This window comes from Phacochoerus africanus, chromosome 2 (genome assembly GCF_016906955.1).
Source record: "Phacochoerus africanus isolate WHEZ1 chromosome 2, ROS_Pafr_v1, whole genome shotgun sequence".
Taxonomy (NCBI): Eukaryota; Metazoa; Chordata; class Mammalia; order Artiodactyla; family Suidae; genus Phacochoerus; species Phacochoerus africanus.
The window spans coordinates 115,844,897-115,866,679 of record NC_062545.1 but is presented as its reverse complement, the minus strand read 5'-3'; the positions used below and the strand labels follow the sequence as shown (position 1 = coordinate 115,866,679).

General features: G+C 42.4%; 1 protein-coding gene across 1 annotated transcript in view; it reads left to right on the top strand.

Moving 5' to 3' along the window:
* Positions 1-21,783, top strand: part of AQP9 (aquaporin 9) — a 48,987-nt gene that overhangs the window by 12,988 nt on the left and 14,216 nt on the right. The window contains 3 exon segments of the mRNA XM_047766259.1: positions 13,390-13,516; positions 18,629-18,766; positions 20,087-20,205. Coding sequence (XP_047622215.1) covers positions 13,390-13,516; positions 18,629-18,766; positions 20,087-20,205 — 384 coding nt within the window.

The window sequence follows — 21,783 nt, the reverse complement described above, 5'->3', positions numbered from 1 at the left end:
TTGAAAGACAGACTCTGAAATACAGATCTGGACAAATACTTATTTGGCTCAGGTACAGTTAATGGCTGTTTATGTCAATGAAGGAACATGAACTTTGGACAGGAATGATAATTTTGGGGTTCAAAAAGATCTTTTCCCTAGTGTATGTCCTCAGGCAAATTATGTAATTTTGTTGACTGTAAGGTTTCCTTAGACAAAAAACAGCAGTTTCCCTACCCCTCAGGTTATTATTGGGACTAAATGAGATTATTTATAACATATGTATGCAGGGGTGTGTCTGATAAAAACATATACATCCACTCCCCCCCCCCAAAAAAGTCAGTTTATGTAAAATGTTAATGCTACCACAGATATGTTCTTTTAATGCTGACTTCTGTTTGTTTGTTGTTGTTGTTCTTGTTGTTGTTGTTTCTTTTTACAGCCACATCTGTGGCTTATGGAAGTTCCCAGGCTAGGGGTCAAACTGGAGCTACAGCTGCCGGCCTATACCACAGCCACAGCAACACAGATCCAAGCCACATCTGTGGCTTATGGAAGTTCCCAGGCTAGGGGTCAAACTGGAGCTACAACTGCCGGCCTATACCACAGCCACAGCAACACAGATCCAAGCCACATCTGTGACCTATACTGTAGCTTGCAGCAATGCTAGATCCTTAACCCACTGAACCAGGCCTGGGATTGAACCGACATCCACATGGACACTATGTCAGTTTCTTAACCTGCTGAGCCACAGTGGGACCTCCCTGACTTCTGTTTTATGAATATTTGTACTATTTCATGACAAATTATCTACTGAAGAATATTTTTCATTCAAAATATATTCCTAACAATAAGGTCCTACTGTATAGTACAAGGAACTACATTCAATATCCAAAGACAAATCATAATGGAAAAGAATATTAAAAAGAATGTATATGTAGATATAACTGAATCACTTTGCTGTACAGCAGAAATTGACACACTGTAAATCAACTATATTTAAATTATAGGTAGAAAGATAGATAGATATTCCTTATCTATTTCTAAGAAGACCCCCCCCCCAGCAACATAAGGTAAATTGTCATACATGATTCATGTCCTTGGGTCACATTGTTGTTACTTGCATGGCACATGGCAAACATGACCCAAACTGGCATTGCTGGATTAAAGGAGGATATTGGCTCCCTAGATAAGTTTTTAAAAGGACAATAATAAATAAATACAAGCCAGGTATGCTTTGGGAGTACTGGGGCACTTTAGAATAGTCCCCTGTGTTACTGCTTTGGCTCTGGTTCAGTAAAGGGGGCACATGCGGCTGGGAGAGAGAGGCGGAATTGTTTGACTTCTTGCATCTTGGTGTTGAGAATAGATATGGATGCTGAGTCCCCTAAATGTTGGCCAGCTCCACAAGAAATCCATGTGACTCATGGGTGTGGTTTGTTGGCACAGCACCATTCTCTCAGCCCACTCTCTCCCAGGAATAGGCAGGTTTGGTCAGTATTAGGGGCATCAGTGTGCCTTCTGCTGATGCCCACAAATTGGGAGGTGCTATGAGGGAAGAAAAGAGCAAAAGAGAGCAAGAAAGGAATAAGTTTAACTCCGCTTTCAGGTCTAGTCTTCCCTGGCGAGCTTTTGGTCAACTCACGGAAGCTGTTTATGCAAGGGGAGCTAGAAATCAAGCAAACAGAAATCAATAAAATAGATTTTACATAAACAGAAAAAATTACACTTAATCACCAACATACCTCACAGATCTTTGAGACAGGAAAAGAAATGGGGCTGAAAAGGAATTTCTCTAGGTCATGGGAAGCTTTCATGAAAAAGTACAAGTGTTGGGTATTTTTAGGAACCACAGTGACCACATTTGTTGTCACCAGAAAAGCCACTTATCCTGGCACAAAAAGAAGGCTGTACAGGGAGACTTCCTCATGAGCTTCAACCTCAGTTTCTCAGACCGTATATCTGGTCTACAGTGAGGCCCTTTATACTGGTGGGCTGGTATCGGATGGCTGCTGCCTGGGTTTTCCAAACCCTTCCACATTCCTCCACTGCCCTTTACTCTCGATAAGCAGATAGGAAAACTAGTGCCCCACCTCACTTCCTGTGGAAAACCCAGCATCCACCATGAAATTTTCCATGACTTCTTGGGGACATTGGCTGCTTCTGATCACCTCTTGCTCTGTCCAATATGTAACGTCTTCTAAGACAGACCTGGGATCTAATCCTGGTTTTGTCTCCTTTATTTTTATCATGTAACATTGGGAAAATTCCTTGGCCTTTCCCAATCTCGATTTCCTCATCCATAAAATGGAGGTAATAATACTTCCCTCCCAAGGAGATCATAAGTTAATGGGATAATGATGAAGTAATACAGGTAGCGTACTTAGCATGAAACGGCACAAAGCAAACATCACGTAGGTGGTAGCCAGTCTTTGTATTTCCTGTGGTCACCTTACCCTAAGGAGACATACCCTAAACATAGTCAGCATTTCCTGCAGACTTTATTCCTAAATCCATGACAATGTTTCCCAAGGAACTCTTTTCAACTTTAAAACATGTCAGGAACTCTGTTAGGATAGAAAGTGTTCTTTTAGTATCCATTAATTCTGAAAATACTGAAACACAAAAGGTAGATACAAGATACGTTCATTATTTCCTTCTTTGGACAATGCTGATGTTGAAGACTATGTGCAAGAATTACAGGGTCCCCAGTAAGTCCCTAGGCTGCGCACATTTGCCAACATTTCACTAAGGAATCCCTAACCATCACTGCTTTTCTGAAAGGCTTGGTTTTTACATACTTACTGAACAAGTATTTTGAGACTCTTTGAAACAAGTATTTGAGACTCTACTCTAAAGAGACAGTAGATACATAAGAGATTTGAAAAGGGCAAATGAAATAAAATGTGGGGTTATTACTCTCTCTTGCCATCTCCAGCATTTCAGTTTCTGATAGTTGCTTTATCTTGTTAGGTTTCACATTGTGTCCAGTAATCGGCTTGTCATAGGGGTCTTGGGGCTCAAGTGGGAACTTCCTAGCAGTCCCAATTGGTATGTCATAGAAATTACACTTCTGCTTTTCTTTTTTCTTTTTTGCTTTATAGGGCTACCCCTGAGGCATATGGGGGTTCCCAGGCTAGGGGTCAAATCAGCGCTGCAGCCGCTGGCTTACATCACAGCCACAGCAACACCAGATCTGAGCCGCATCTGCAACCTATACTATAGCTCACAGCCAATGCCTGATCCTTAGAACACTGAGTGAGGCCTGGGATCAAACTTGCATCCTCACGGATGCTAGTCAGATTTGTTTCCACTGAGCCCTATCAGGAGCTCCCAACTTCCTGCTTTTTACTTCCTACCCCTGAACTAACTTTTTGTCTTGAAAAAGCATTGTATGCAGGATTTTTTTTCCTGCTTATGTTTGGATATTTTAATATCTTTCATCAAATATTGTTTGAGCATGGACTAGAAAGAGGCACAAGTGCCCAGCTGGACATTACAATCTTGGTGGGGTGCCATAAGGCAGGTGGAATAAAGTGAAATGACATTGTAAAGACAGGGCAAAATAAGCAGAAGAGGCCTCTGAGGGCTTCTGATGCCAGGGAAAGCCCTATGGAAAAGGGAACATTTTAGCTCAGTGTTAAGGATAGGTTGGGTTTGGTTGGAGAAAATGCAGAAAAGATATTCTGCTGGAAGGTAGAGCATGAGTAAGTTGCAGAGGTGGAAATGAGTGTCATGAGTTCAAAACACTCAAAGTGACTAGGAGGTCAGCCTGGCTGATGCAGAGGTTTATGCTGAAGAATACTGGGCAGAGAGTGCTGGAGATCATGAGGTAAGGCACTGCAGAGCCCTGAATACCTGTTTGAGGGAGGTTTGTGCTGGCACTTCCTGAGCAATGGGGGTGGGTGGGTATATAAGTTGTGCTTCATCTGGCTTGATCACTGAGCAGAGAGACACTGAAAGTGGGAACACTAGTCAGAGCCCCACAGAAGTCTCAGAGGATGTAAGAATGACTGATTATGGGTGGCCAAGAGAGAGAAGAGGAAGGAACACCAAAAGATTCCAGAGTGTATGGCTTGGGTCACTGGGGATGACTAGGGGTGCCTCACTCTCCAATCAATTTTTTTGTAGGAGTTCTGCCCGTCCAATGCCGTTCCTCCTTTTCCATTGAAATTCTTTCTCCCATTCCTGTCATGCATGGAACCGGATAGCAAGCTGAGATGGATAAGTAACATGTTCATTTAGACAGACATCAAATGTCATAACTGGAAATGACTTTTAGGATCTTGTTATTTAACCACTTCCAAATACTGTACCAGATACTGTTACAGAGACAGAGAAGTTTACTAATGATCTTGAATATCTTACAAAATTGAGAAAACCAGGCATTAATATATGAATTACATCCTGTGGCTAAGTGCCCCACTAGATGGCAAAAGAAGCAATGAGCAGAAGGTGCATGATTAATTACCATTACCATGTTATAATGTGTACACAAATAAGGAAGGATTGCCTACAAAATAGAAGATATTTGCAAATGATATATCTGACAAGGGGTACAAAAGTCATACAACTCAACATCAAAAAAAAAACCCCCCAAAAAACCCAAAAAAAAACAACAAATGGGCAAAGGACCCGAACAGACATTTTTCCAAAGAAGATATACAGATGGTCAGCAGACACATGAAAAGATGCTCAACAACTCTAATCATCAGGGAAATGCAAATTAAAACCACAGTGAGCTCTAACCTCACACCTGTTAGAATGACCATCATCAAAAAGATAATAAACAACAAGTTTGGGCATGGAAATGAAGAAAAGGGAACCCTAATACACTTTTGGTGGGAATGTAAATTGGTACAACCACTATATAAAACTGTATAGAGATTTCTCAAAAAATATAAAAAGTCAGACAGAGAATCTAAAATCAAAATAAATGAACAAATGTAACAAGACAGAAACAGACTCACAGATATAGAGAACAAATGGGTGGTTGCCAAAGGGGAGGGAGGTAGAGGAATGAGTAAAATAGGTGAGGGAGATTAAGAGATACAAACTTTCAGTTACAAAATAAATGAGTCACAGGGATGAAAAGTATAGCACAGGGAACACAGTAACATTGTCATAAGTTTGTATGGTGACAGATGGTAACTAGACTTAAGGTGATCATTTTGTAATGTATAAAAATAATGAATCATTGTTTTGTGTACCTGGAACTAACACAGTGTTGTAAGTCAATTATACTTGTAGGTCAATAAATACATAACTTTTTTAATCACCAGAAAGAAATAAGCCAAAATGTTTATAGTGCCTGTTCGTAAATAAAAGCATTGTGATCTGTTTTTTTTTTTTTTTCTTTATATTTTTATGTAGTCTTCATATTCTAAGAATTTGGTACAGGAATTTTTTTTTTGTCTTTTGTCTTTTTAGGGCCACGCCTGTGGCACATGGAGGTTCACAGGCTAGGGGTCTAACCAGAGCTGTTGCTGTCAGCTAATGCCAGAGCCACAGCAATGCCAGATCCGAGCCACATTTGCAATCTACACCACAGCTCACAGCAACGCCGGATCCTTAACCCACTGAGAGAGGCCAGGGATCGAACCAGAAACCTCATGGTTCCTAGTCGGATTTGTTTCCACTGGGCCACGACAGGAACTCCTTTTACAGGATTTTTTAGTCTTAAATAATAAACATTTTTAAAGGCTTGAAAAAAAATAAGGGAGCATCATGCCCATTCCTGGGCTCTGTGTTTTAAGAAAAATGCTGACAACCAAGAACTTATCCAGGTGAGACTTACTGAAATATGAGCAGCCCCATGGATCAAAGATAAAGGGATAAACATTCAGCAGCAAAGAGCTCAGGGAGGACATTGTTCCCCTACCCACCCACTTGTTGGAATGCCTGGTGTATGAATGAGCCAGGAGCTCAGAATTTATAGGAAAGAAGACTCCAACTTCATGTAAGGAAGGACCCTCCAACCACTGAAACACCAAAAATGTGTAGAACAAGCTGCCAGATATGGTATGAGCTCCCTATTCCTAAAAGTAACCAACATGCACCAGGTTAATACCTATTTAGGATGTTGTAGTTTGTGTGCTATCGTGGTCCAAACCAATGTAGTGCTATGGCTGATAGGTAGTATGATGCAGGGTTTAAGAATGCAGACTCTGGAGGCTATATAGTGTTCATGCTTGGAAACCAGCCAAGACACATGGAGACCATTTGTAGGTGTGTTGGCAATGCCCCAGTTGAGGCATCAGCTGACAGCTGGGATCAACTACTAGACATGGGACTAGGTGAGCCATCAGATAATTCCAGTCCTCCAACTTTTGAACAATTATATCTGATACCAAATGGAGCAGAGATAAGATGCTTTACCAAACCTTGCCCAAATGACAGATTCACAAGCAAAATAAATGTTATCATCTTAAACCATTAAGTTTGAGGGTAGTTAGTTACATAGCCCTGAATAACTAGAACAGAATGTTTTTTTGATATTCTGAATTGCCATTGATCTTCAAGGCCACTGAAGGTGCTGAATCAAGTAGAAGGTGATGTTATTTGCAGAAAGGAAACCAGGTGGTTTGGGCTAATGAGAGAAAAGAAGGCTTGGTTTAACTCTTGGGAGAATATGAATCAGGAATTTTGACCACACAGTGAAGACTAGATCTATGGCTTTGTAATACCCTCTCTCCCCTATGTGGTTTTGTGATTTTTCTAACTCTTCTGGAGAAGGAAGGTGCTGGATTCTGGCAAGAAGGTGGAAGAGACCTTGGAGGTCTGTAGATGTACAGGAGGACTGGGTGGTCATCTTGGGAAACACAACATCCAAGGACAAAGAATAAAACAGAATAGACTAGCACATTACTGCTGGTCAATATGGAAAGGACTCAGAGATTATTTTCTAGATAAGGACGTCAAGATCAGGCACTTGGAAAACAACAAAGTACTAAGTGTTCTGTATGGACAGTACAAGTGAATTCAGAGAAAAGAGGTTAGGTTTAGTGAGAAGAATGTAGAAGGGTGATGGGTCCAAAAAAAAAGATTTCTAGATAGGGATATCATAAAAATTGAGACAGGACAGCTCTTTCTGTGTCTAAGAAGGAGACAGTGTGACAATTTTTAAAGGTTAAAGCATAGGATTATGTTGTAAATTCTATCAGCAATACCATAAAGCACAGTACTCTCATTAAAAAAAAAATTACACTGAGCACACAGAAGAAGGAAACCGTAGGGGGTGACCAGTTCCCCAGCAGTCTGACCATGATAACATTAGTATATCTAGGATCTGCTTCCCTGGTGCTATGAGGTCAAGTGGGAAGAGGCAGGCAAGGAAAGATGCCTTCACTTCAGGTGGGAGGAGGCAGGCAAGGAAAGATGTCTTCCTCACTGCTTTTTAGGCTATGTTAAATGTTTTTTTGTTTGTTTGTTTTTTGTTTTTTTGTTTTTTCTTTTTAGAGCCACACCCGTGGCATATGGAGATTCCCAGGCTAGGGGTCTAATCGGAGCTACAGCTGCCAGCCACAGCCACAGCCACAGCAATGCCAGATCTTAATCCACTGAGTGAGGCCAGGGATCTAACCCGAAACCTCATGGTTCCTAGTTGGATTCATTTCTGTTGCACCACAATGGGAACTCCTAAATGTATTTTAAAATGAAGAAGCAACAATGTCAATATGGGCTGAAATTTTCTGAGTAGTGATTCTTGAGGAGTAACTGAAGTCTTTACCTTGTTTATTTCTCCTTCTGTTCCTTTCTTGCAATGCACAGCATTAGTTATCCTCCCTAGAAAAGGACCAAAAAAGCAGTTTCAGCATCTAGGGTGGAAGAAGAGAGTATTAATTATAATGAGGTTTGACAGGGCATAAAGCTTCCCAGGTCCACACAGGCTATTTAAAGCTTTTATGCCTCCTGTAGACTATCACCAGTGCATGAACACCAGACCACAAAAGAGGGAGGCATGAAGCTTATTTGGAAAGCAGTAATAGCTCAGTACTGGCCTGTGTCTGGATATGTCTCTTCTTGCCCCTTGGTTGTCTAAATCAGGTCATTTCAGCTACCAGGAATGTTTTTTTCCTCTTTTCAGAAGATGCTACCAAAATGCCAGTTCACATGAAAGTTATGACCAGGGCATTTAATTGGCTTTTGTTGTTATTGTTGTTGTTGTTTTTTGGTCTTTTTAGAGCCGCACCCATGGTGTATGGAGGTTCCCAGGCTCAGGGTCCAATCCAAGCTGTAGCAATGCAGGATCCAAGCCTTGTCTGTGACCTACACCACAGCTCATGGCAAAGCCGGATCCTTAACACCCTGAGTAAGGCCAGGGATCAAACCTGTGTCCTCATGGATGCTAGTTGGGTTCATTAACCACTAAGCCACAACGGGAACTCCTAATCGACTTTAAATAAAAAGAAAGATGCCAATGTGGTTTTAATTCTGACAGTTGTTATAACAGATAAGGATTCTAGAAAAAAATAATGTTAAGTCTAGGGAAAATTGGTAGGCTATGAAAGGGACTTGAGATTTTTTTTTTAAAAGGTAAACGAGAACATGTTCCTGCTATAACTCTAGCATTCAGTGTAAGGTCTGAAGCCAAGTCTGTAATTACAAATAACAAGTGCTGGAGGGGGTGTGGAGAAAAGGGAACCCTCCTGCACTGTTGGTGGGAATGTAAAGTGGTACAGCCACTATGGAGAACAGTTTGGAGATACCTTAGAAATCTATACATAGAACTTCCATATGACCCCACAATCCCACTCTTGGGCATCTATCCGGACAAAACTCTACTTAAAAGAGACACATGCACCGCATGTTCATTGCAGCACTATTCACAATAGCCAGGACATGGAAACAACCCAAATGTCCATCGACAGAGGATTGGATTCGGAAGAGGTGGTATATATACACAATGGAATACTACTCAGCCATAAAAAAGAATGACATAATACCATTTGCAGCAACATGGATGGAGCTAGAGAACCTCATACTGAGTGAAATGAGCCAGAAAGACAAAGACAAATACCATATGATATCACTTATAACTGGAATCTAATATCCAGCACAAATGAACATCTCCTCAGAAAAGAAAATCATGGACTTGGAGAAGAGACTTGTGGCTGCCTGATGAGAGGGGGAGGGAGTGGGAGGGATTGGGAGCTTGGGCTTATCAGACACAACTTAGAATAGATTTACAAGGAGATCCTGCTGAATAGCATTGAGAACTTGGTCTAGATACTCATGTTGCAACAGAACAAAGGGTGGGGGAAAAATGTAATTGTAATGTATACATGTAAGGATAACCTGACCCCCTTGCTGTACAGTGGGAAAAAAATAATAATAAATAATTAAAAAGGAAAAAAAAAATCAAAGACAGCCCAGTGTGGGTGATGTACAGCTCCAGTGCTTGTCAAGTCCTATTTCTCCCTACTGTCCAGCGGTTAGAGCTAAGTCAGTATCTTAGAATCAGAGACTGGAAGGGATGTTAAAAGATCATCTAGGTGATTTCTCTGCCTTCAGGGAGGAGTAAACCGAAACTATTCTGTATGTATTAAACATCTCTTGTTTGTAAATTATATTTCTCCAAAAGACCTCACAAATAGGCCCCAGGGGAGCTCTTTAGAATTAATTCATCATTATCAGGAAATGGTTTATGTGCAACCTCTCATATTTCAGGCTCAGACTTTCCTTCTCATCCTTTTGTGAAGAGACACAATAGCTGGTTATTATCTTCCTGATAAGAAGTCTTCTCATTCTTAATCTCTTTTTCCTTAAATACACTTGTTTCCATAAAATTTCCTCACACACCCTGAAATAATATTCATTATTTAGAGTTCCCATTGTGGCTCAGTGGGTTAAGGACCCCATGTTTTCTCTGTGAGGATGCTGGTTCGATCCCTGGCCCCACTCAGGGGGCTAAGGATCCAGCGTTGCCTCGAGCTGCCACCTAGGTCGTAGATGTGTCTCAGAACCAGTGCTGCCATGGCTGTGGTGTAGGCCGGCAGCTGTAGCTCTGACCCCTAGCCTGGGAAGTTTTGTGTGCCACAAGTGTGGCTGTAAAAAGAAAAAAGAAAAAAATATAATATCCTTTGCTTGATGCCAAGCCCTCCCTCCAGTCAGTTGCTCTTCTTCAGTTATAAAACCCAAATTAGAATCTGTATTCTAGAAGAAGGTTGGCCTCTTAACATCTAAGAGCAATGATCCTGCAGCCCCAGAACTTACTCCTCCAAGACCACACTGGCTCTTTAAACCCACCTTGAGGATGGCTGATGGTCAATTGTTGTCCTGTTGTTTTCCTACCAAAGTTGTACTCAAATGTTTCATCCTTCTCAATAACCCTCCCTCACCAAATCCTCCTTCCTTCCTTCTTTTTTCTTTCTGAGGCATATTTGACATACAGCATTATATTAGTTTCACTTTTACAACATAATGATTTGATATTTGTATATATTCTGAAATGATGACCAACCACAATGTCTACTTAACATCTATCACTACACATGGTTAAAGATTTTTTTTCTTGTGATGAGACTTTTCAAGATTTACTCTCAGCAACTTTCAAATATGCTATATAGTATTATTAATTATAGTCACCACACTGTACATCACATCCTCATGACTTATTTTTATTATAACTGGAAGTTTGTACCTTTTGATTCCCTTCATTTATTTCACCCACAACCCTAACACCTGCCTCTGGCAACAATCAATTTGTTCTCTGTTATCTATGAGCTTGTTTTTTTGTTTATAGATGCCACATGTAAGCGAAATCATACAGTATTTGTCTTTCTCTGACTTATTTTACTTAGCATAATATTCTCAAGTTCTATCCATGTTGTTGTAAATGGCAAGATTACACTCTTTTTTATGGATGAATAATATTCACACACACATACACATATACACACCACATTTTCTTACCAAATATTTCTCTAATGGATTATGATTAAATGGTTTTAATTGGTTGTTCAATGAATATATATGACTCATTTTTTTTCAATTAGGAAATATATGATGCTATGGTCTAAATGTTTGTGGTTCTCCTGCCCCCAGATTCATTAAATTTGTTGAAACCCTAATGCCCAAAGTAACAGTACTAGGAGGTAGGGCCTTTGGGAAGAGATTAGGTCATGAGGCAGAGCCCTCATGAGTGAGATTAGCAGAGCTCTTAGTAGACAGCCCAGAGAGCTAGCCCACCCCTTCCACCACGTGAGAACACAGGTCTGCAACCTGGAACCTGGAAGAGGACCCTCAGCTGACCATACTGGCACCCTTATCTTGGACTTCCAGCCTTCAAAACTGTGAGAAATGAATTTATGTTGTTTATAAACCATGCAATCTGTGATATTTTGTTATAGCAGCCCAAATGGACTAAGACACTTGGTAAAAAGCAAAAGGCTATATAATGAAAATCTTCTTCCAATGCCTGTCCCAACTTCATAGTTTCCTCCCACATAGTCCAATCTTATTTCCTGCTTCTTGTGTCTTCATGTAGATAGCCTAGGCATATGAAAATAAATACAGATCATGTATTTTTAATGCAAGTGGCAGTGTACTTTAACCCTGCTCTGTATGTTTTTGTTTGTTTGTTTTTTAGGGCTGCACCCATGGCATATGGAGGTTCTCAGGCTAGGGGTCAAATCAGAGCTGTAGCTGCTGGCCTATGCCACAGCCACAGTAATACAGGATCCGAGCCACATCTGCCATCTACCACAGCTCATGGCAATGCTGGATCCTTAACCTGCTGAGCGAGCCCAGGGATCGAACCTGTGTCCTCATGGATACTAGTTAGACTTGTTAACTGCTGAGCCACGAGGGGAATCCTGCTCTGTACCATTTTTAAGTTTAATAATATACTTTGGGGATCTTTCCATTTTGGTACACAGAGATTTCTCTCATTCTATTTTATGACTGCATAATATTCTGCTGGTACCATACATTTACTCCAAACCTTTCTGAATACTGATTGCATTCTCCAAAATATCCTCTATCAGCTGAAGACTGTCGAAGACTCACTATGAAACTTCATCTTCATTGTACAAAGTTTTGTAGGGTCCCTTTGGTATTGTGCCTGGTGCCATAAGGAATGTAAGAAGCTGTCGTTTTAGCAGCCTTTGCTCTCTAGGAAACTATAGCTTTATTAGGGAGAAGGGACATGGGGATGAAGAGGGCTTGCTTGCCAATTCTATCCCCTACCATTTTCCTTTGTGCTATGCATTTTAGACCCTTGCTTTTTTTTTTTTTTTTTTGTCTTTTCTAGGCCACACCCACTGCATATGGAGGTTCCCAGGCTAGGGGTCCAATTGGAACTGCAGCCGCCGGCCTACGCCAGAGCCACAGCAAAGTAGGATCCGAGCCACATCTGTGACCTACACCACAGCTCGCCGCAACGCCGGATCCTCAACCCACTGAGTGAAGCCAGGGATCAAACCCGCAACCTCATGGTTCCTAGTTGGATTCGTTAACCACTGAGCCACAATGGGAACTCCCTTTTTTTAGACCCTTTTTAATGGCCTTGTAAGTGGTGCAAATGACCCTCCCACTTGTTTGATGTGCATATAATTGTTTTGAGCCTGATCTGGCTTATCCTGAGAGTCTCTAGAGCAGAGATCATAAACTCAAATGCCTGCAGAGGCCAGGAAGAAGCTCTAAACCCAAAGTGAAGTGTATCAATTGGCAGAATACAATCTCTGTTCAAAGACAGCAACCAATGGCCACTCTGACCCAGGAAATTCTTCCCTATGGGTTAGCAGATCTTTTGATTGATTCAAAGGAACCAATGGGCAGAAAGTACACAGGATCTTCCTGTGGTATTTTTATAACCTCATGTAAATCGACAATTATCTCAAAATTAAAAAAAATCAATTTAAAAGACAGAAGCCTAGATAATTATGTAAAATTAGATTTATAAATGCATACAAATTTTTTCTTTTTTTGTCTTTCTAGGGCTGCACCCATGGCATATGGAGCTTCCCACATTAGGAGTCAAATCGGAGCTGTAGACGCCCACCTAGGCCACAGCCGCAACAATGCGGGATCCAGGTTGCGTCTGTGACCTACACCACAGCTTGTGGCAACACCGGATCCTTAACCCCTGAGCAAAGCCAAGGATTGAACCTGTGTCCTCATGGCCACTACTCAGATTTATTCCCACTGAGCCACGACGGGAACTCCTACATACAAAATTTTAACACTGTGCAGGTCTAACAAAACTCATCTATAAACAAGATACAACCTTGGGACCACTATTTTATTATCCATGTATAGCTGGAAGATTACAATCTGAATTGTGTGAAGCCTGTAGAGTGGGACTAAAGCCACTCCATGAGTTGACTTGAAAAATGCTTCTTGTTACTGTAACTTTCCATTGTCATTGATAGTGGCCATCTTCACTTGTTGAGTTTCTTCTCATTCCAGGTTCTTGGATGTGGCTCTGTTGCCCAAGCTGTCCTCAGTCGAGGACATTTTGGAGGAATCCTCACTATCAATATTGGATTTCCAATGGCAGTTGTAATGGCAATTTATGCGACTGGAGGTGTCTCTGGTAAGTAATAGAAATAATAATAGACCTTCACCCTGTTCCACTGGAGCACTGTAGTGGGGGTCCTAAGGCTGATACCCAATCTCCCTTCCTGCTGTACCCATACACTCTGGTGTAGATGCCCACACCCACACTTGGCCTTTCAGTTCAGGTCCACCTTGCGGGAGGGCCCAAATGGGGATCGAGACTTTGCCCAGACCCCTTGCCCTGGACCGTGCACTTTGACACAGGTTGGGTGCTAAAAGACTCTCCATCTGACCCAGCCAGCTCTGTGGGAGCTAGGGGTCCTGGTCCCAGGGAGTCTTCCTGGTGACATTCCCAAGAGGCCCTGACACACTCATTGAGACCCCTTCCATCTCCCATGGAACCTGGGGAAGGGTTCTGGCAGGGGTCTGACTGTTAATCTTTCCAATGTGCTAGCACAGTGCTTTACATACCTTAATTTTTAGATCTCAATAGTCCTGCAAGAAGATGTATTTAATTCTATTTTTATAAATGACAAAATTTAAATAGCCAGCAAATGGTAAGTGGCTTGCACAAAGCCAACATTTAACAAGAGGGAGAGATGCGCTCTAAAACTCAGAACTGATTGATCCTAAATCTGACCACTGAACTGTATCCTTCATCTATCAATACAATCTTTTCCTAGCTCTGCTCTACAGTTGGAAATGATTTCCCAGGTATTCTGTGAATAACCCAGGGAAGATCACTCCAAGAGAGGCAATTCCCGAAAACTTTATCCAGAGGAATCTGAGAAAGTCTAGGGCATTTGCAAAATGGCTAGTGCTTTCATGGAGGTGCCCAGCAAGTCAGAAGATCTTGGTCCAATTCTGCCCTGAGTGGTAGGCTAGGTAGAAGCCATTCCTAAATTTCTGAGAAGCAAAATAAAATGATACTTAATACAGCATGGGAACTTAGGAAGGGATTGTGGAAATGATCCAGGTCCCAAAGGTTTGCAGAATATTCAACAGTCTCATCTAGGGTCTGCTGGACTGTTGGTGATAAGAAAGGGAACCCCTGCAGGCTTGGCACTGTGCTGGGTACTACATACTCTCTCTCTTCTCTCCCCACAGCAGCACTCTGAGGCAGGTAAGACTGTCCCTTCTAACAGTGAAAACTGGAGCTCCAAGGGATTAAGTAAAATCACCAGAAGTCCTACCGCTGGTAAAGAGGCAGATCAAAAATTGGACCCAGGTCTACACACCAGCAAAGCCCCAGATCCCTGTGATTACACAACAGTCCCAGTGGCCTATTACGGGAAGGGCAGTAAGGCAGGGCCTTTGAGCAGAACGGTCCAGCCTGGGGGATCCTGAAGTTGAGCTGGCTGGACTGGTGCCAAGTACTGCCAATGGAGCACTGAAGAACGACTGCCCAGACCCCATGGGAGCCTGGGCACCCATGGTGGGCTGGGCACTTGGAACAGTCATTGGCTGGCTGGGAGCCTTTCCATATCACAGGCAGACTCAGATCCTGGGGCAGTCCAGGTTACACATTCCTATGTATGTGGTTTATTTGGCACGAGCAGTGTTTCCATCTATCATTTCAGCACTGTACTGCCTACTCAAGGCACAAGAATAACAGGACCACACTGAACGTGCCAAGGCTTAACTACAGTTCAGGCCTTGGCACTAGACATAGAACACACTCCTGGCTTCAAATAAGCATGTGGGATGCTCCAGCCTCCCCCTACAGGCTCCCAACTATGTTCACACGTGTGGTTTCCACAAACCATGCAATATAAATGTAGGCATATTCTCAGCTACTGTTTTTTTAGGTGGAGATGTGGTTTTGCAGTATTTTACCGGCATAACACCCAGAACTGAATATCATCAAATATTGACTTAGGATAAATTGGTCCCAGACCACACCAATGTAACTAACAACCTTTACCACCACCACTGTTAATGTCTGTCTGTATCCACTGATATATTTGGAGTTACCATACGAGGAAAAGGGGCAGGGACCAAAAGGAAGAGAAAGAAGGAGCGGAGGATGACCTGGAGTCTTCCCATTTGGCCTTTAGACTGGGGTTAATTCCCTGATCTCAGAGGGCTCAGAGCCAGAACTGATGGGACTATTTTCATAAAGGTTGTTTCTGGGCAAGGCTCAAGAGCTGTCCAAATTGTTTATGAGAGACTGTGAGAGTTCAAAATACAAATCGAGCAGTTTCTGGGCCTGGCCGGTAAAACGTAGCATTGAGTTGGAAAGGGAATTTATCTCCCCATTTCTGTTTGGAAGCTAGTGATATTCAGGCTCCCTGAGAACTAGGGGGAACATGCACAGACCACATACTGCCTCACCAAAGACATGCATGTATTCAGTATTGGCTTCAGCTGCCCAGGAACAGGAGAGGAAGATGGGGTGGGGGTGGGGGCAGGAGAGGTGATTTTCTCACGGTGGCTGCAGCTAACATTCTGGTTTGTGGGCACATGTGAGGCCCTCTTTGAGAATTCCAAAAATAACTAATGTATATTGGGCCTAAGCATAAATGGGATCCCACTTTGTGGTCCAGACTGGTAAGGTCAGCTGACATCTGGTTTTGGAATATAAAGCATTACCTTACTGCAAGGCAGTCACCACACCCTGCTCCCTCGTGAACATGCCAGTAGCCTGGCAATGCAATCTGGCCAATCAGAACACAAAACACCTGGATTAGGCACCATCCCCCACGAAGCGTTTACACTGCCTACTTGCACCTAGACTGGAACAGCTGATTTTCATGTATCATTTTATAAGCAATAAAATTCACTGAACGAGCAAAATAGCTTTGCTTAATGATAAATGAAACAGTAAGACTCTGTATCTCTGTCTCTATCACAGAATTGTCTGTGGGTGCTGGGGAGGAGGGGACTCCTCTAGGATAGAAACTTAAAAGAGTTTTTAGGCCTTGCGGGCTCTAGATATATCCTCTGAGTTCTTTATGTGAATGATCTGATCATCACCACAAACTTGGCAGGGCCAAGATTTGAGTGCAGCCCTCTCTGACTCCAGCACTCATATTCTTTCCACTACACTGCTCTGCTTTGTCCTTCGGGTCAACTGAGGGATCGCTCATCTCTGAGAGGAGAAACCCTCCTCTTTGCTTTGCAAAGCACCCTCCCAGACACACCAGACAACATTCCCTCTGTGGATCTTTATAGTCTGGTCTATCTGAATAAAGGCCTTAGACTATTAATTTCTTCAGTATTCATATCTTGAACACTTATTAAATGCCTTGCAGCATGTGATGGCCAAGGTGAATAATAATTCCTGCCTCAGCGTACTTTTGAGGTGCTAAAAGCATAAACCTACCTACGGCAAGTTTTATTTTGGGAGAGGAGCTTGCTAAACAATAACTCTCCCACTTGTGGACCCATCTGAGGAGAGATATTTTTGACTGGAGGTGACTTCTGATGCCCCTTTGTTCTTTCACAGTGGGTCCCTCCATGCTGGCTGGGTAGCAGCTGCCCTCCAACAAGCCCCTGGGAGAAGAGGAACAGGGCTGGCTTCAGGAACTTTCCACTGCCCTGTGTGGTCCCCTTTCTTAACCCCTGTTTCCAGCTTGACTAGTGAGCTGTACTCCCGCCAGTCTCTAGAATCATGACTCTCTTGGATTTAAAAGTAAAACAAAACAGATGATGCGTTTGTAAGGCTTCAGGAAGTCATCTTTGCTTTGATTTATTGGCATTTTCTTGCTCATATTAGCCCCTGAGTGGCAGAGGCAGGTAAAGAAAGGATTTAGCCAGCAGCCAGAACCCCTCCCTATTCCAATCCCACTTCAGCTTAGAGACTCATGAAAAGCAAAGCTTTCTTCACAAGGGGAAAGCTTCCAAAAACAAACAACAATAGGGTGTATGGGGGGGGGGGGTCAAAGGGCGAAACATCATAAAGAAGATCACCATCATTACTATCATCACTCCTTTGTTTTCAGCTATTTCCAGATCCCAGAGGTCCACATTTCAATCTGGTCACATTGACAGTGACTCTAATCCCCCCTCCACGCAAAATATCATGTGTACCCTTCACAGGAATGTCCATCGTCCTTAGGAAGCAAGTCCATATACTCAAAGATGATCTTTGAAATTCTTTTTTTCCTGTCCTCTAAGGCAGAGAAACCTTTATAAACTTGGTAAAGAAGGTCTAGAAGAGTTAGAACATAGGCCCTAGAGTTCAAATAAACCTGGATTTGAATCCTAGGCCCACCACTTATGTGTTATGTGCCCTTAAAATGTGACTTGACTTCTGTGCCTCAGTTTCTGCCCAGTTAACTGGAGTAGTACCCATCTTGCTGGGCTATTAGGAAAATCAAACACATGCCAGATTCTAGCACAGCATCTGGCAATTGTTCAATAATTGTTCTTATTGTCATTAGCGAAGCCAGCTGGGGATATCAGTGACCTGCCCCAGAGCAAGCCCTCTATCTGATCTTGTGGCTGGATGAGCATCAAGGAGGCTGATTTCTCTTGTGAGAGTTTAGGTTGTAGGGAAGGAAGTGCTGTTCCATTTCTGTATGAGAGATATCCAGCATTTGTGTACACAAAGTGCACAGAATCACTCAGATGCTGTGACCACCTCAAAATATATTGAATGCCTTCCCTCAGTGAGAGGCACAGCCCACTGAGGAAGGGTCACATCCCCTGTCAGAGACACCTCTTTCCAGTCCCAAGATTGTTTCTAGATCCTCTGGACATGGACTCAGGAATTATTAGATAGTTTTAAATCATGTAAGTAGATTATATAAGTATAAACACTTAAAAATATACTGAAGTTAACAATTTCCATCAATCTCTTTGGGGTCATAGATAGGCAAAACCCAGTAGTTAGATGATAGACAGACAGACAGGTAGACAGAAAGTGAGCCACATAAGTACAAGTTTCTTTCTATATAAGACTTCTTTTTCAAAGCTAAACTTCCTAAACAGTGTCTAATGATGACATGAGAATTATTAGCCTTCCCTTCCTCTCCACTCAAACAAACACACACATGTACACATACCTGCCTCCTCACACACAGTTACACCTGTGAAGATGGAGAAGACAATGGAGTTCTGCCTGAGGTCCCCTAGGTAAGGTTTTCTTCACAATCATTCTCCCTGGCCTGCCCTGACTTTCCTAATCACCTTATCTTCCCGGCAGGTGGCCACATCAACCCAGCCGTGTCTTTTGCCTTATGTCTTTTTGGACGGATGAAGTGGTTCAAATTGCCCTTTTATATGGGAGCCCAGTTCTTGGGAGCCTTTGCAGGGGCTGCAACCCTCTTTGGCATTTACTATGGTAAGCAGGACCCCTGAATCCAGAGATGAGGGAGAGTTGGGTCCAAGTTGAAAGTCAGAATTACTTGATTGGAAGAGGTGAGGCAAGGTAAGAACAGGAGTTCTACCCTTGACAGGCAATTCTAAGAGTCCTAAGTTCTAAATAACAGAGCCAACGTTATCATTAGGGCAAATTTGTAAAGCCCTTAAATGGTGGGCAGAACTTAAAGGAAGTCTATCTTTCATGCCTAGAAGCACTACAGGGCAAACAATCCCAAGTAAGAAATAGGTCACTGGCTGCTCCATGGTTTTCTCTAATTTGGCTAGGATAGGAGCCAGTGACTGGTGGCAAAGGGAATGACAAGCAAGTATTTAGAGAAGGAATCTGGGCAAAGTGTCTGAAGGAAGGGGCACAGCAGGGAAATGGGCTGGGTGGCTCTACGTCCAATAGCCAGGGCCTCCATTCTGTAACAGTTCTGGAGGAACCACAGTGGTGACAACCAAAGACCCAGACTTGAGTTCCGTGTGACATCAGTAAGTCATCTGACCTCACTGGTCTCAGTTTCCTCCTCTGGAAAAAGAGGGATTTGAGCTAGATTATTTCTAAGGCCTTTCAAGCTAAAAAATCCCAGGGTTCCATAAAATCAACTGTTTAAAGTAGTTCCTTCTATCTAAACCAAGGTAAGTCACAATATGTTATGACCCTCAAACTGAAGCCCTTGGTACCTAGAACCTGTGAGCCAATCCTAAGAGAGATACATCATGGAAAGAGACCTCTTCCCACTGAGCATGCTAAAAATTAGAGTGTAAGAAGATGACTGGGTAACTCAAGACCAAACCAGAAACCTAGAGAGCCACTGCTACAGCAGGAGAGGCCTGGGGGTGGTGCTGGCTGTGCTGGGGACTGCTCTATGGGCATCTTCACTGTACCTTGATGCCCTCAAATTCTGGGCTGGTAGCAGCAGTTATGGAGAACCCTCTGGGAGTCATGAATTCTGCCTAGACTAGGGCCAAGCTCCACTTTGGCTTTCAGTCAATCTTGAAAATTCCTAGAATTCCCCCCAAAGAAAATTGGTTCCCAGGACCCATTGGATAAGGATTTGGCTGAAGTTTAGAGGGAACAATCAAGGGCGGCCAGGGCTTTTCCTCTTTGACCCACCATTCTAGAAGATCCCTGGGCATCACTAAAACTACTATGCTATGAAGTGAAGACAAGCAAATGTCATGGATCTGCCAAGCTGAAGCTGAGTGTTTGCTGCACTTGTTCAGCACAAGACCTGGCATAGGCCTCCCTCACCTCTGCCCAGAGGACACTAACATGTCAGAGCTCTGTCTTCAATAGATGCACTTATGTCTTTTGCTGATGGAAAACTGCTCATCACAGGAGAAAACGCAACAGCACAGATTTTTGCAACATACCCAGCTCCATATTTGTCTCTGATAAATGCATTTGCAGACCAGGTAAGCATATATTCAATAAAAAGCTAAGTTAACATAATCTAATAAGAAGGATGTGCACAGGAACATTATTAGACATACTGGAAAGAAAAGGCTGTGTTTCCAAAGTCAGAGGTCCCTAAACATAACCCAAGCTTTGTTGATATTTTCCCTTGCCAAAGTTGATACCACTAAGAGCTCCTGCCTCCTCTTTAATACACATACTTGTTCTACAACTTGAGGTTCAGAGAAAAGTGGAAAATAGGCAAATGGGGTTTGCTTCCCTATAATTGTCTCTTTTGTGCACATGCTATAAATGTGGAGGCCTCAAGAATAGACATTTTGATCTCAGTTCAAGGCAGATGAGCTTAGAGTATCATGGGTCCTCTGTGTGTCTCCATGTGCATAGGTTTATTCAGACCCTCCAGGTAGCTAGAAGAGTCTCTGCCTAATTGACATCTAAACGAGTTAAATCCAAGCATCTGCGGTATAGCCAATAGCACAACCATTCTGGTCTAAAATCAGTTGCCTGGTAAACATCCTGATTCTTCTGCTTCTGAGCTATGTGCCCGTGGGCAAGTTTCCTAACCTCTTTCTATGCACATTTCCTCACCTGTAAACTGGGAATAAATCTGATTTATCTCACAGATTGTTGCAAAGTTCTAATGAGAAAAAGCATGTAATGAGTGTTTGGTGAAGAGTAAGTATCCTTCAGCTGTTAAAGTAAAATAATAGCTTGGAAATTTTAGAAAATTGAGAGTAGGGAAAACACTTGCTAGACCATTTGCTCTACCACTTCAGAATACCCACTATCACTGTATAATCTCTTACAATTTGTCTTTTATATGTGTTTTCACATTTTATTTTATTTTTTATTTTATTTGGCTTTTTAGGACCACGCTTGTGGCACATGAAGGTTCCCAGGCTAGAGGTCTATTTGGAGCTATAGCTGCTGGCCTACACCACAGCCACAGCAATGTGGGATCCAAGCCACGTCTGTGACCTACACCACAGCTCACAGCAATGCTGGATCCTTAACCCACTGAGTGAAGCCAGGGATCAAACCCGCAAACTCGTGGTTCCTAGTTGGATTCGTTATATGAGTTTTCAAATGTAAGCTATAAGGCAAATATAACTTTTTAATTTAATATTAAAAGCATTTAAAAATATCACCACAAAGCTTTTGTATTTATTGTTTTTAATGGCTGTATAATAGACTATAGAATGGGCATTCCATAATATAATCAACCTTGCCCTACTGATGTGGACTCCAGTTTCTCAGTACTATAAATAATGCTTAATTATTTATTTGCATATGACTTTTCCATATTTTAGATTATTTCCATGGTATTGTTCTCAAATACCCAACTGGGCCAAATTGAATAAATAACTTTATGTTTTCTTAAGTGTATGCTGCTAAATTACTGCTGAATTGCCTTTCAAAAGTGTGGTACAGGAGTTCCCATGGTGGCTCAGTGGTTAACGAATCTGACTAGGAACCATGAGGTTGTGGGTTCGATCCCTGGCCTTGCTCAGTGGGTTAAGGATCCAGCATTGCCATGAGCTGTGGTATAGGTTGCAGACAAGGCTCGGATCCTGCAT